At 39.4% G+C, this 12,091-nt stretch overlaps 1 protein-coding gene across 2 annotated transcripts in view; it reads left to right on the forward strand.

Annotated features, from left to right (window-relative positions):
- LOC107187027 overlaps positions 1 to 5,325 on the forward strand; it is an 8,068-nt gene extending 2,743 nt beyond the window's left edge. Inside the window, exons 2-6 of one of the 2 annotated variants that reach the window (XM_015575022.1) lie at positions 1,809 to 1,874; positions 3,409 to 3,474; positions 3,533 to 3,695; positions 4,288 to 4,639; positions 4,921 to 5,325. In XM_015575022.1, coding sequence (XP_015430508.1) covers positions 1,809 to 1,874; positions 3,409 to 3,474; positions 3,533 to 3,695; positions 4,288 to 4,639; positions 4,921 to 5,103 — 830 coding nt within the window. In that variant the 3' untranslated portion in view covers positions 5,104 to 5,325. The remainder of the gene's footprint in view (positions 1 to 1,808; positions 1,875 to 3,408; positions 3,475 to 3,532; positions 3,696 to 4,287; positions 4,640 to 4,920) is intronic. The other variant, XM_015575024.1, reaches the window with a different exon arrangement.
- The last annotated feature ends 6,766 nt before the right edge of the window (positions 5,326 to 12,091 follow it).

Genomic DNA, 12,091 nt, shown 5'->3' on the forward strand with positions numbered 1-12,091 from the left:
AGCAGGATCTCTGGCAGCGAGAAACACGTGTAATTCGCGTCGCTGAGAGAGAAAAAAAGGATAAAACGCTGGTCGAATGTACAATGACAAGTTTTTTGCGGTTCTGAGCATCATTGTGTACGTGTTCTGCCTGTTTCTCTCTCTTCGGTGCTGTCTTCCGAGGCGTAATAACCGTAATCGCCTCATTATGCCCGCGTTGTTACGCCCCGCGAATACATTACGGGAATCTGAAAAAGTCCACGCTTATACGAGCCTCGTATCCCACTGCGCGGACCGACTCTCCGAGGAAATCGTTTTCCGTATTTTAATTTCCCGCTTCCGGAGACGCGTGAGCTGTCTTTACGCGAGTTTCGTCACACCGCTGACACGATTCCGCATTTCTACCGCGGTCACTGTCACCCAACAATCATAGACATAGAAATTCGATATTAAATTATTATTATTATTATTTATTATTTAGTTTATTATTTATTTTAGATAGAATTTCTATGTCCACGCATCCAACGACCAGTCATGACGATACGTTTGAATTGTATCAATAAATTGATAAAATATCGATGTTGTCGGTATCGATACTCGCAATGAAATTATAAGTAATACAAATTCACACAAATTTCTATATACATAGAAGTCTGTGTGGAAATCCACAAAAGAAAATCAATCATTTATTTAAAGAGATGTTTAGTGAGGCAGATTTTTGGGTGACGGTGTGGAAAAGAAATCGACCAATCGCAAACTTTATGGGAAGCTACTGATACATTTTCCTTAAGACCTGATAAGTTACGTATCGAAATTTCAATATTTATGGGTTGAAAGTATCGATACTGTATCGCCCATCATTACTGTGGGCCATATTATACGTAATTCTGTTCTTACACGATGGACACGTTCCTGAAAAAAAAGAGAATCTAATTTATTTCTGGACTGTTTTACCAATAGAAATGTTAAAGCTTATAATAATCCGTTTTCTCGGATCTTGCAATGGGAAAGTGAAGAAATGAGTTAGTCTATTTTGTATATTTTCAGGATTTTTTCGTGTGTATTGGTCCAACAGAAATAGATACAGTTCTAATGTTAATACACCAGTGATAGCAAACACATCTATACGTTTTCATACCAAACAACATTTGCAAGAACATTTTCGTCATATCTCCATCTGCTCAAGAGATATTCCAACTTTTCCAGTTAAAAAGGACACCGTGTGTTCTTTTCGCTAACTGATACCTCTATTATTACCTCAGAATCGTGTAGAAAACAGAATTAAGTGTACTCTCTTTTCCAATGGAGAACGTAGAACGAAGCGATAGCAACGTAAATTAATTATAGCTGTAGAATTCCGTTTTCTCAATAGGAGAGCCTAACCTCGATTATCCGACCATTCTTCGTGCAATTATTCCATTATTCAGTTACACGCCCACTGACTTGACCACAGTCTTGGGAGTAGTCTATCTTTTCATTAATCAATCTCAGTTCTGGACAAAAGGTCTTTCACGGTTCTATAATTTCCTGGATAATGGTAATCGTCAACGAAGAAGCTGGTCTTCCAAATAGTGTCGTTTGCGGCGATAATGTTACGTCCTGAATTATCCTAAACTAAGCCGCATGTTAAATTGTCGGTTCCTGTAATTAATGTTTCGCGAATGGACTTCCACCGGATGGTCCCACTTCCTGCAGAAACTGATCGATCCTCGTTGTACCGTCATTGAATTTCGATCGTGGCCGACAAACGGCACCGAGTACACGCGATGCATTACTCCACGATGGCCGCAGTTACAAAGAAAATTGTCCCGTTTAATCGTTTGTTGCAGTGACTGGGATCATGCAACGACAGAAAGAACTGTTGTACCGAGTGACGGACACTGCCTCCGATTACAGTATGTGAGACTTTGATCGAGCCCACGCCTCTAAACTGTGGATGCCCAAACTGATTCCGTCGTGGATATTCTCTGTTCAGCATCAGTGGCTCGTAGAACCGTGTTACAGTGATCCCTCGATGAATGCAACATGGTTTCTGGTAAAGAGACAAATTTAGACTGAAAACCTTTCCGTCTTGCCATGAATGCTCCCAAGTGAACCCGAGTATGTTGTACTCATCGAGGCTTTACTGTATTATTAACAATTCAATCACAGCAGCGAATTACATCCATGAAAAATAGGATAACGTAACAATTTTTAACCCTGATCTAAGGGTAGGCTTTCCTTATGTATAAACATTGTAATTTGAAAGTCTATTAATAGGCTACCGGTCGGTAAAGTGTTAAGTAGAATCAGAAGTCGCCAGACAATCAAAGAAACTGTTCAGTAAGTGTAAGGAGGACATTCTAAAAAGTCGAGCTTCACAAGACTGCATAGTGACCTTGCCACTTGATATTATGTAACGTTTAAAGTAACTTGACTGGCGACTAGGCTAAAGGAGAAGTCACATTTACCTACGTCCGCCACTTGTGCAATGACCCAATACGTCTGACCAGTTGACCAACGATTTCGTTGGCCCGGAATTCGTTAAAACGTGTTACTAAGAGAGGCCTGATGCAAGACTATAATCCCACGGAAACGTGTTTGGGTACCAAGGTACACGCGAGAGCTTTTTAGGCCACTTCCAGACTTGCGGCATCGTCTAATAGGCTTGTATGATGCAATCGTTGCATTTGCTAGTGGTCAGAGGATTGCAAAAAAAGATGATTCTTCAGGAGCACATGCTAACGTTATTTTTCTGGTAGATCGCTATTGGAAGGACCGATCTGGTGGTAAAATTGACCGTCTCCTGGACCCCTGAGTTATGATTCCTGCGGTTAAGTACACCTTGAAGATGGATAAAATTAATGAAACTGAGAATTTTTAGATTATGGCGGTTGAGTAATAGTCTGGGGAGGACAGATGAGGTCCAGGATGTTTTGAAATAGTTCTACTTAGGGGACACGTGTTGGAACACGGTGTCGTTGAGATTTTCGAAGCAAGGAGCAATTTCTTACCACCAGGTTGGACTCCTCTAACCTAAATGCCATTATTCGCAAGGGAGATTAATTTTACCATGATACTTTCTCGCTGGCTGCTTATTAACGTGCTTTTCCCGCTGAGTTATGGGAGATATATTTGATATTAATTTAAGATTACAATTCACTCTATTTGATACTAATTTGATATTAATTTAAGATTGTAACAAGCGGTTTGTAAATACCATTTTGGTATAAATGTACAGAAAAATTATCTTTGTCAAGATTCTTGTTAGAAGAACATTGAATTTTTAATGTTTTTTCGTCCAAGACACTTTGGGGTATTGAACCCCATCGTTAGACAGTCTGTTTACCGCAGCGTTTTTCTAGAGGCAATCAGGAACGTGCCTTGAGGGGGGGGGGGGGTCAGTAAAGAAAATAGGAAGTGAACTTTGCTCGTTTCTTGTTTTTCCAGTCACCAGCGCGGTAGATAAGCCCAGGAAGCTATTGATCAACGCGACCAGAGCTACCACCGGAATTAGTAAGTAACGAATCGACGTCAACCGTTTTGTAACTTCTGCTAATCAACGAAAGGACAGTCGACAGCGCCGCCTCCAAGGGACTGGAGTTTAAACTGAGACGATTCCTCGAGAAGTTTCGCGGTCGGATGCGCTATGGGATACCGGAACTTGACATTCCACCTCTGGAGCCGCTTGAGCTGGACGAGATCGATATAGATATCGATAATCCAGATATAGGGAAGTAAGTTAAGGACATTCCTTTTAGTCTCATACAATGAGCGACGCCGTAACGGTATTTCAAATATCGATACTTTTCAAATTTAAATATAGATATTTCATGAGACGATATATTCCAGTATCTATACGTTCAGTTCGAAGTCTGGTCACAATTATAGGATTCTCGAGGAACGGGGTGATTGATTTTAGATGACGCTTTACTTATTATATAAGTATATTTTAGTTAATAGGTTAATAGGTTAAACGCTCGCTCTCTCAAAAACGCACCGTGATGATACACTTCCTTTCTGACTGACTGCGATTGCCTGCCTCGTCGAACTTCCACGCCTCATATACTCTTTCACCCCCTTGCATTCGTCTCGCTTGCACTCTGTCTCTCGCATCCATGGCTTAAATTCGTAAAAACATACACTTCCCTATCGCTCAATTCTAAACACTCTTCGTTCACATCTTCTCAGTCACTCGAGTTTCCCAAACATAGTCGCCTGCACGCACGCACAACGAACCATTCATCCCACACAATCGACGAATTCTTATAAAATCGTGAAAAAGTCGATATTCCAGAATCTCCTAACGATCTCCGTTTGAATATCCAGCGTGACCCTGGTGATCGAGGATCTGGTGGTGCACAATCTCTCGACGTTCGTGATCAATAAAGCGAAGCTATCCCTAATTGGACCGACGATCACCGCGAACGTGTCGGTCCCGCACGTGTTCATCGAGGGCGTTTACAATATATCCGGGATCCTTGGGAATATGGTCCATCTGCACGGGGCCGGGCCATTCCAGGCGGACATTTACGACTTTCAGTTGTACGTGAACACTATATTGGGCTACTACAGGGGTGTCTACCTGAAGACCTTCGACCTGGACTTCAATTTGAGCTCCATGGACGTCCGGTTAGAGAATTTTATGGGGGACGAAGAAATTTCGCGGATCATGAGCAAGGTAGGTCCATTATCCAGTAAACAAACTTATCAATTTTACGCCTCATAATGTTCTTTTTCTGTTAATATCATCATAAACGTACCTTTAAAAAATATAATAACATTTCTGAATTACAGTTGGGTATACATTTTTATATTTATAATTCCTTCGAGCACCAGTGTGATTGAATTCATGAAAGTAAATGTAACTTTTTCTTTTTCTATGTACATATACATTTTTCATTGAAAAAGCTATTGCTCTCGATAAAAAGGAAATTGAAAATTTGACGTTTTCATTTGTAGGTCTTTCAGGAACTATCGCCAAAGGCGTTGGACATTATTAAACCAGACATACTTCCGGGTATCCAGAGTTACATTGCAGGCAGAGTTAATGACACCATTCATCACCTCACTATGAGGGACATATTTCACGTCCTCCTGGGACAGAATGAAATTCGAGATTTGGCGGACATATTGGTGCCCTAGAAATCTGTTTTAATTCAGCCATGGTTACTGTCGATCAATGAACCCGAGATTTTTCGAACTTTCAAATCTTCTGGCAATTAGAAGTTTTAATATTTAGATTTAGGGATAACTTTTTTGGTGAAGAAATTCTGTACAAGAGTCGTAGCAATTGAAGACGATGTTTCAATTAGAAAATCTTGTCTCTACCTTTTTTATATTAATTAATAAATTAAATCCTTAACAGACCACGTGTCGTAAGTCCAATACTTGTGAAACGATCTCTGGAAATCTGATTCGAGTTTATTTGAGAAAATACTGACCTGTTGAAAAGTACTTGATCAACGGGGAAAGTAATTAAGTTACCTGAAGTAGTGATTCCATATTGGTATCACCCATTGTTATCTAAAAGTGGTATTCTCAGTAGATTAATTCACCGCAAAAAGTGTACTTATATCGAATTCCACTGTCTAAATGAGGGTTAATAAAATCAAGAGCCAAATTTTTGTAAGTCAGTAAGGAGACAGAAGATGGAACGCATCAGGTATTATACTACTTAAATTAACGGTTTCGAAGTAGTTTAGCATAGTGGAACGTATACTAACATGTTCAAAAAGTTTCAGGAATTTATTTATAAAATCAAAACTACAATGTTATTCATCATAAATCTCATTGTCGCCTTCAAAGTAGTCGATCCAGCATTCAAAGCATTTCTGGAATTCGATTTTTGCTGTATACATCAGCTCAGCCTGCGGTTTTTGTTTTATCGTCTCAGTGCTATCATAACGCATTCGCCGAAGTAGTTTTTTCAGTCGATCGAACAAGAAAACGTCGCACGTTGGAAAGCATGTCTTTTGAGATTTCGACACAATTCCAGTTTTGCAAGAAATTCAATTTTTTGGTACCAATCTTGCTGCAGTACGTTTCAAGCCCATATTAAAAATCGCCCAAAAATAACAATTTTATGTAAAACAAAACGCTGTAAGTATGACAAATGATAAGCTGTCAAGCTGAATATTGGAAAGAATGTAGAGTTGTGCTGACAAAAAGAAAGGAAAGTTTCAGAATATCATTTACGCGCGACATTTAAATGAAAAATTCCTGAAACTTTTTGAGTCGTGAAAATGTAGCGTGTAGTGGATGAGAGAGAGAGAGAGAGATAACTGCAGTGTACAACAAAGAGTGTTTGCTATGAACAGAGGAAGGTTCAGGTTTCAGCTGAGAGCTTCTTATAGGATCAGAAAAAGTCAACTAGTAAGGTGAGAGCACTCGAGTACTTGAAAGTCTTGCATTAGTGGTCCAAGGAAAACCATCGAATCTCCTCGATGCTGATGGAGAAAGATTCTGTCGAACAAAGAGTAACATGGATGATCGTTCTTTTTTGCTAGGTAACTGAGGACGATGACGTTTTCTCGACTGAATCGACAACCGTTTGTTCAATGACCCCTGATGGAGGAGGAGCTGAATGGTTCTGTAATTTTTGCTACGAACACTTTTTCTTTATATCTCACAGTTCCAGAGATATCTGAATAATATGATAATTTGAAGATTTATAAAGCTTGCTGAAACCTTGAACAGTCCTCTGGTAGAATATTCTCTAGGTATGCATTTTTTTTTTTTGAAATGTTTTCATTTAGTATGTTGTAAATACATGAACTATTGACAATTGGTTCGTTCTATCCTTGATCCTAAATATATCCTGATCTTTAATAGTAGTTTCGTTGAAAGTCACACGATTCGTTCATCTCAACAGGACATATATATTTCTTTTTTTTAGGGTTTAAAGTGTAAGTTCCAGGGAATTTATGGAGAATTATTCACCGAGAAAAACACGTTTTGGGAATAAATTGATCGTGTCGAGATTGTTAAAAGGTATGGAAACACTACGATCGAATTTCTTATTGGAGAGCCATTATTGTCTGGCGCATCGGTACCAATGGTCTCCTGTTGGGGGACAAGGTGTCGCCGTCCCATGTATAATTCATTATAGAGAGCGAAAGTGTCCAGGCCTTGAATTAAATATCGTTTTACGAGCGTGCCAACGCCATTTAATAAATGGTTTTGGTCACTTAATCGCAACAATACTAAATAATAATTAATTATAGATAATTAAGATATCAATTAATTATAAAATAGATAAATATTTTCTTCAGTTTCATGAACTTCATTCAATTAGACTATCTGTAATCATTATAATCATGATCACTAGAATATAAGTTTTGCGTTACCATCAACATAGGACACCCCAACAGGTTTCAATTATTAACAAAAAATCGAAATTTAATATCTTATTATATTTTGTATATTATTCTGTTATTATTTACCGTTCGTGGTCTGATAACTGACAAAATTGTTTACCAGGAAAGAATCTCCCAGTGCAAGTAAATTAGATAAAAAGCAGCTTGGATCATTGAAGACAGCCACCATTTATCATCGATAAGGGACAGGAAACTGCGCAGTTCTATATACACAGTAGTCGATTATCGGCGAACGGATTGATAATAATTGATGCCGACGATAACGTTCATGCAGATTAAAGATAACCGTGTATAGTAAGGTAACCAGATTACGTGAACGGTTATCGTCGCGTCGCTATACTTCAATTATGAAATTAATCAGCTCTGTGTGTGTGTGTGTGTGTGTATGTATACAACACGAGGGTGCGACGATAGGTTTGAACGACAAATATTTAACATTTTTACCGATAACAGAATTTCTACGATAATGGATAATTGGATATCGGATGATTGCTTTATATTAAACATTGTGGCCTATCATCGTGGCATGTAAATATTATATTTTGCAACATAACAATAAGAGGACAGCGTAGAATAACGGACGTTTATGAGAATTCACTCCTTGGTACATTAATTACACATCATTATTCTTGTAAGTGTTATGAAAATTAAGATCTCCATTTATATTGTCTTCTGCACATTATAGTAGCTAAAAGAAGTCTTTATTAATATTAAAAATGTTTAACTGAAAGATCAGGTTACAGAGAAAGAAAGTCAAATGATAGGATGCATCAGTGGTAATGAGAAGTGTGCCAATTTTTTGAGCAAATGTCAGGAATCATTTTTGTCAATTTGAGGAACCGCAGACATTTGATTGTCGGACGTTTCAGGTGTACTTCTTTTGGATAAAAACTCATTGACGCATGAGCCGTTCCACTCAAGTCCCGGTCTGTTTGATCTTCCATTTAGCCTATTACGCGCGAATGGATTTTGTTATTCCATGCAATTTCTACGCCGAGTTTCTCTCTCCACCCGAGCACGAGCAAACAAGAGTCCGCGCGTGATTCAGGCACTAACGCGAGCGAATTGCAATCTAAAATCTGCACGGCATGTTATATAAATAATACTCTGTATAACCGTGATTCCTCGGACAGTTGCCTCGAGCTGCTTTTAAACTTCATTCTGTAAAGTAGAAATCATATCGGATATCAGATATATTGTTAGAAAAATAATAACGGTTTTCTATGATTTTCAAGATGGCCGCCAGCAATCACTAAGAGATACGAGTAAGAAAGTTTTACTGATTAGGCAATTGACGATAATTACTACTGGTCTTTGTCAATGTAAAAAGTAGAAAATATTGTCTTTAATACAGTGAATTTTTTAATGGAATAATAAGAACTACTTCTGTAAAGTGCGAAGGTGTGAATTTATATAAACGTCTGTTAGAATTTATCAGTTAGTGGAGTATCGCTTTTTTTTTTACGATGTTTTTATATAAACTGTGATATAATTGTTTAAACCTGAAAGCCACCTCAGTATAGGAAAGGACTCGTCCATTCACTAGGAGTGTCGACAAGTGATAAAAGGCAATCAAAATGCACGAGTCCATTATAACCGTTATCACCGATCCCCGTTAATATCGTTATCATTGACCATTAAATACTTGCACGTGCTCTGCGCCGCTTTTGTGTTTCGAGAGCCCTAAATCTCCCCAAAGTAAATTTCTCTAATGAATATCCTTTCAGACCCTAATCCACAATCATAGTCATTCGTTATCAGTATCCGTTATCTAATTGTAAAGACTCGAAAACCTATAGTATTCAGTCAAAAATAGTTACAAAATTATTTCATCTCTTTATTTTCCATTAGTAAAATGCAATAAAAATTCTCATATGATTCTAACGTCTATCTTTTTTAGGTTAGCACGTAATGAAATTCCTGACTGGTTATGTTCGTTTTATCTACCCACTGATCATTCATGACAGGATATTGCACGAATATCAGTGCTTCATTGTGACAACTGCAGCTCTGTATGAACGAACTACCTTCGTATATTTTCGTTTCATTGCTTCATGAACCATTATCCTGGTCTCGATTCATTCCGCCATGAATTTTGGAGTAGCCTGTGGGCCAGACGCGTCTGTGCATTGTGGAATCGATCTATTTAAGCCATGATAAATTGCTTCGTGGAGAGGTCTGCCAAGTTGTAGATCTGAACAATAACAGTTGTAAACAGCTGAAAGGTTGGGAAATTGCTGGCTCTAACATTTCAAAGTCAACCATCACATTAGAGACTTAACCCTTTGCCCTATAACGTCGAGTCAGACTCGTGTTGACGATTTGAAAATGGATTCCACAAAGAAGAATATTATTCGGTTTTCTTTGAGTGGAAGTGAAGTACAGTAAATCCTTGATGAATTTTCGAGGGCTCCTCAGCATTGACAAGTAGAGGTCTTCGAGTGTACCGCCGACTTTTTAATGAGGTTTAGCACATGAACAGAGCTTGGAATTCTGAAGTCAATGATATTTGTTTCAGCCGCATATGGCCATTAGTTTACAAAATATTTAATATTTAGTGCCAAGGAACCATCGAACACTTATCGCCGATTTACTGTACCACGTTGCTGGCATTAATATTTAACTTTTGCAGTAAAAATACAGAATTCCTTTCCTCTTGAAGGAATCTATCGTTAACAATATAATCCAAGAGATTGTAGACGTCAAGAAAATCATAGGACAATGTGTTAAACAATTAGGATGTTAAAAAACCTGGAACCGTTAAAGGCATCAGAACTGAAATTCCACAAAATTTAAAGACCTATAACCTTAAGATAAGTCCAGGAATATGAATAACAAACGTTAAAAATATTACAACACAAATATAATTCCTGTGAGATTTATATCTGAGACAATTAACAGAACATCTGTTTCCCTCGCAACAAAAAAAGGTTCAGTATCTCCAATTCTCCAGGTATATACTATATTCCAAACGTCCTAGTATTTACAACCCTCTGTGGCCTTCACAGCGATCTCTGATAAAACCTGTCCATAAACAAATCCCAGGCGCCTGTCGAAAACTAACCACAAACCTGATCCACACGCAAAAACCAACCCCCTTGCGGCTAGAAGCGGGTCAGTCTTTTTTTTGTTCTGTCAGGGGTGGAGAAGAACCGGAGGAACGTCGTGGCAGGTATTTTTCATCCCGTCGACAGTCGGAATATCCGCGCGGAAAGCAACAGTTGGCGAGTGAGAAGCGTCGCGTCGGAGGGGGACGAAGACGGAGCGCGCGTCGCTTAGGTAGGGGGCAGATGGACTCGGAAATCGGACATGCGTGAGATCATACGCGATATAGAGCACCGGAGTAAGCCAGTCGCGCTTAAACGGCGCTTGGCGTCGGACGTGTTTGCTTGGTGTCAGGCTGATCCAACGTGTTACATCGTAGTTCGTCGGTAGATCTTATAGGGGCTGATCGACAGGGCATTCCTCGAGCGATTTGTTCATGGTGTGTGTGAATTTTCGGTTGAAACTGATCGCTTTTTATTCTGCAGATTGAGTGGTTAATGGACGGACCTGTGTGGATTGGTTTCTTCCGGTTTTAAAGCAACTGGTGTATCCATGTGGTAGTGGAGAGTTGAGTCTTGAACACTGAAGGGCAAACTAAGGTGCACAAAGGAACTGGTGATCCAAGTCGTATTGGGGAATGGAACTTTGAAAGCTGAAGGGCAGGCTGAGGTGTACAAAGCAACTTGTGATCCAAGTGGTATTGGGGAATGGAACTTTGAAAGCTGAAGGGCAGGCTGAGGTGTACAAAGCAACTTGTGATCCAAGTGGTATTGGGGAATGGAACTTTGAAAGCTGAAGGGCAGGCTGAGGTGTAAAAAGGAACTGGCAATCCAAATGGTATTGGGGAATTCAACTCTGAAAACTGAAGTGTTAGAAGGAACTGGTGATCCAAGTGGAAGTGAAGAGTGGAACCTTGAACACCGAAGGGCAGACTGGGGTGTAAACAGGAACTGGACTTTAATCTCTTCCTGTTTTTACGATACTGATGCTATACTGGTTTCTCTTGTGTACCTTGAACATATACTATCTTCAAGTAGATGTTTTAGTGTGGAAAATGTCTGTTAACTGGAAACTGCGTTGACGTCTATCCGCGGAAGCGATCGGGGAACGAAGTACCGTGGCAAGAAGAGTTCAACGAGCTTCGAGCGCCTCTTGAACCTTGGACGATGCAACGAAGCTGATTAACGTTGTTTACTCTTTGGAGAATCTGGGTACGTTCACCAGTGGAGATAGTGACATCAGCTGGACACAATCTACAGGTAACTTGATCTTGGTGCTATAGGCCCAAACTGAAGAATATTACAATTATCAAGGTTTCTCCAATTAGAGGACAATCTAAACCGAGTGTAAATAGTGTCCTCCAGAACGAAACTTGTGACCAAAAGCAACCTGAATCATAGATCAACACCTGGAGGAATTAACTCAACAGCTTTCAATCCTAATCTATCAAGACTTAAAAGAGGATCTGAGAAAAGGTGGACCCCTCAACATTCAGACACTTTGAAGAAAATTGTCGTAAATAGTCTCCGGTCGTGTATTCATTCCCAGAGGTGACACTGTCTAGAGCTTTGAAGTCGTCGATCATTTCGTGGAAATTGGAACGCTTACGATCCAGCGAAAACAGTCGACGGCCCGTAAAGACGACAAGAAGCTCTCTGTCTCGCGTGTCTTTGCTACCGTAACGTCGGACGTCTGTCAAAGACCCGTGT

The sequence above is a fragment of the Dufourea novaeangliae genome, unplaced genomic scaffold (genome assembly GCF_001272555.1).
Source record: "Dufourea novaeangliae isolate 0120121106 unplaced genomic scaffold, ASM127255v1 scaffold96, whole genome shotgun sequence".
NCBI classification, from domain to species: Eukaryota; Metazoa; Arthropoda; class Insecta; order Hymenoptera; family Halictidae; genus Dufourea; species Dufourea novaeangliae.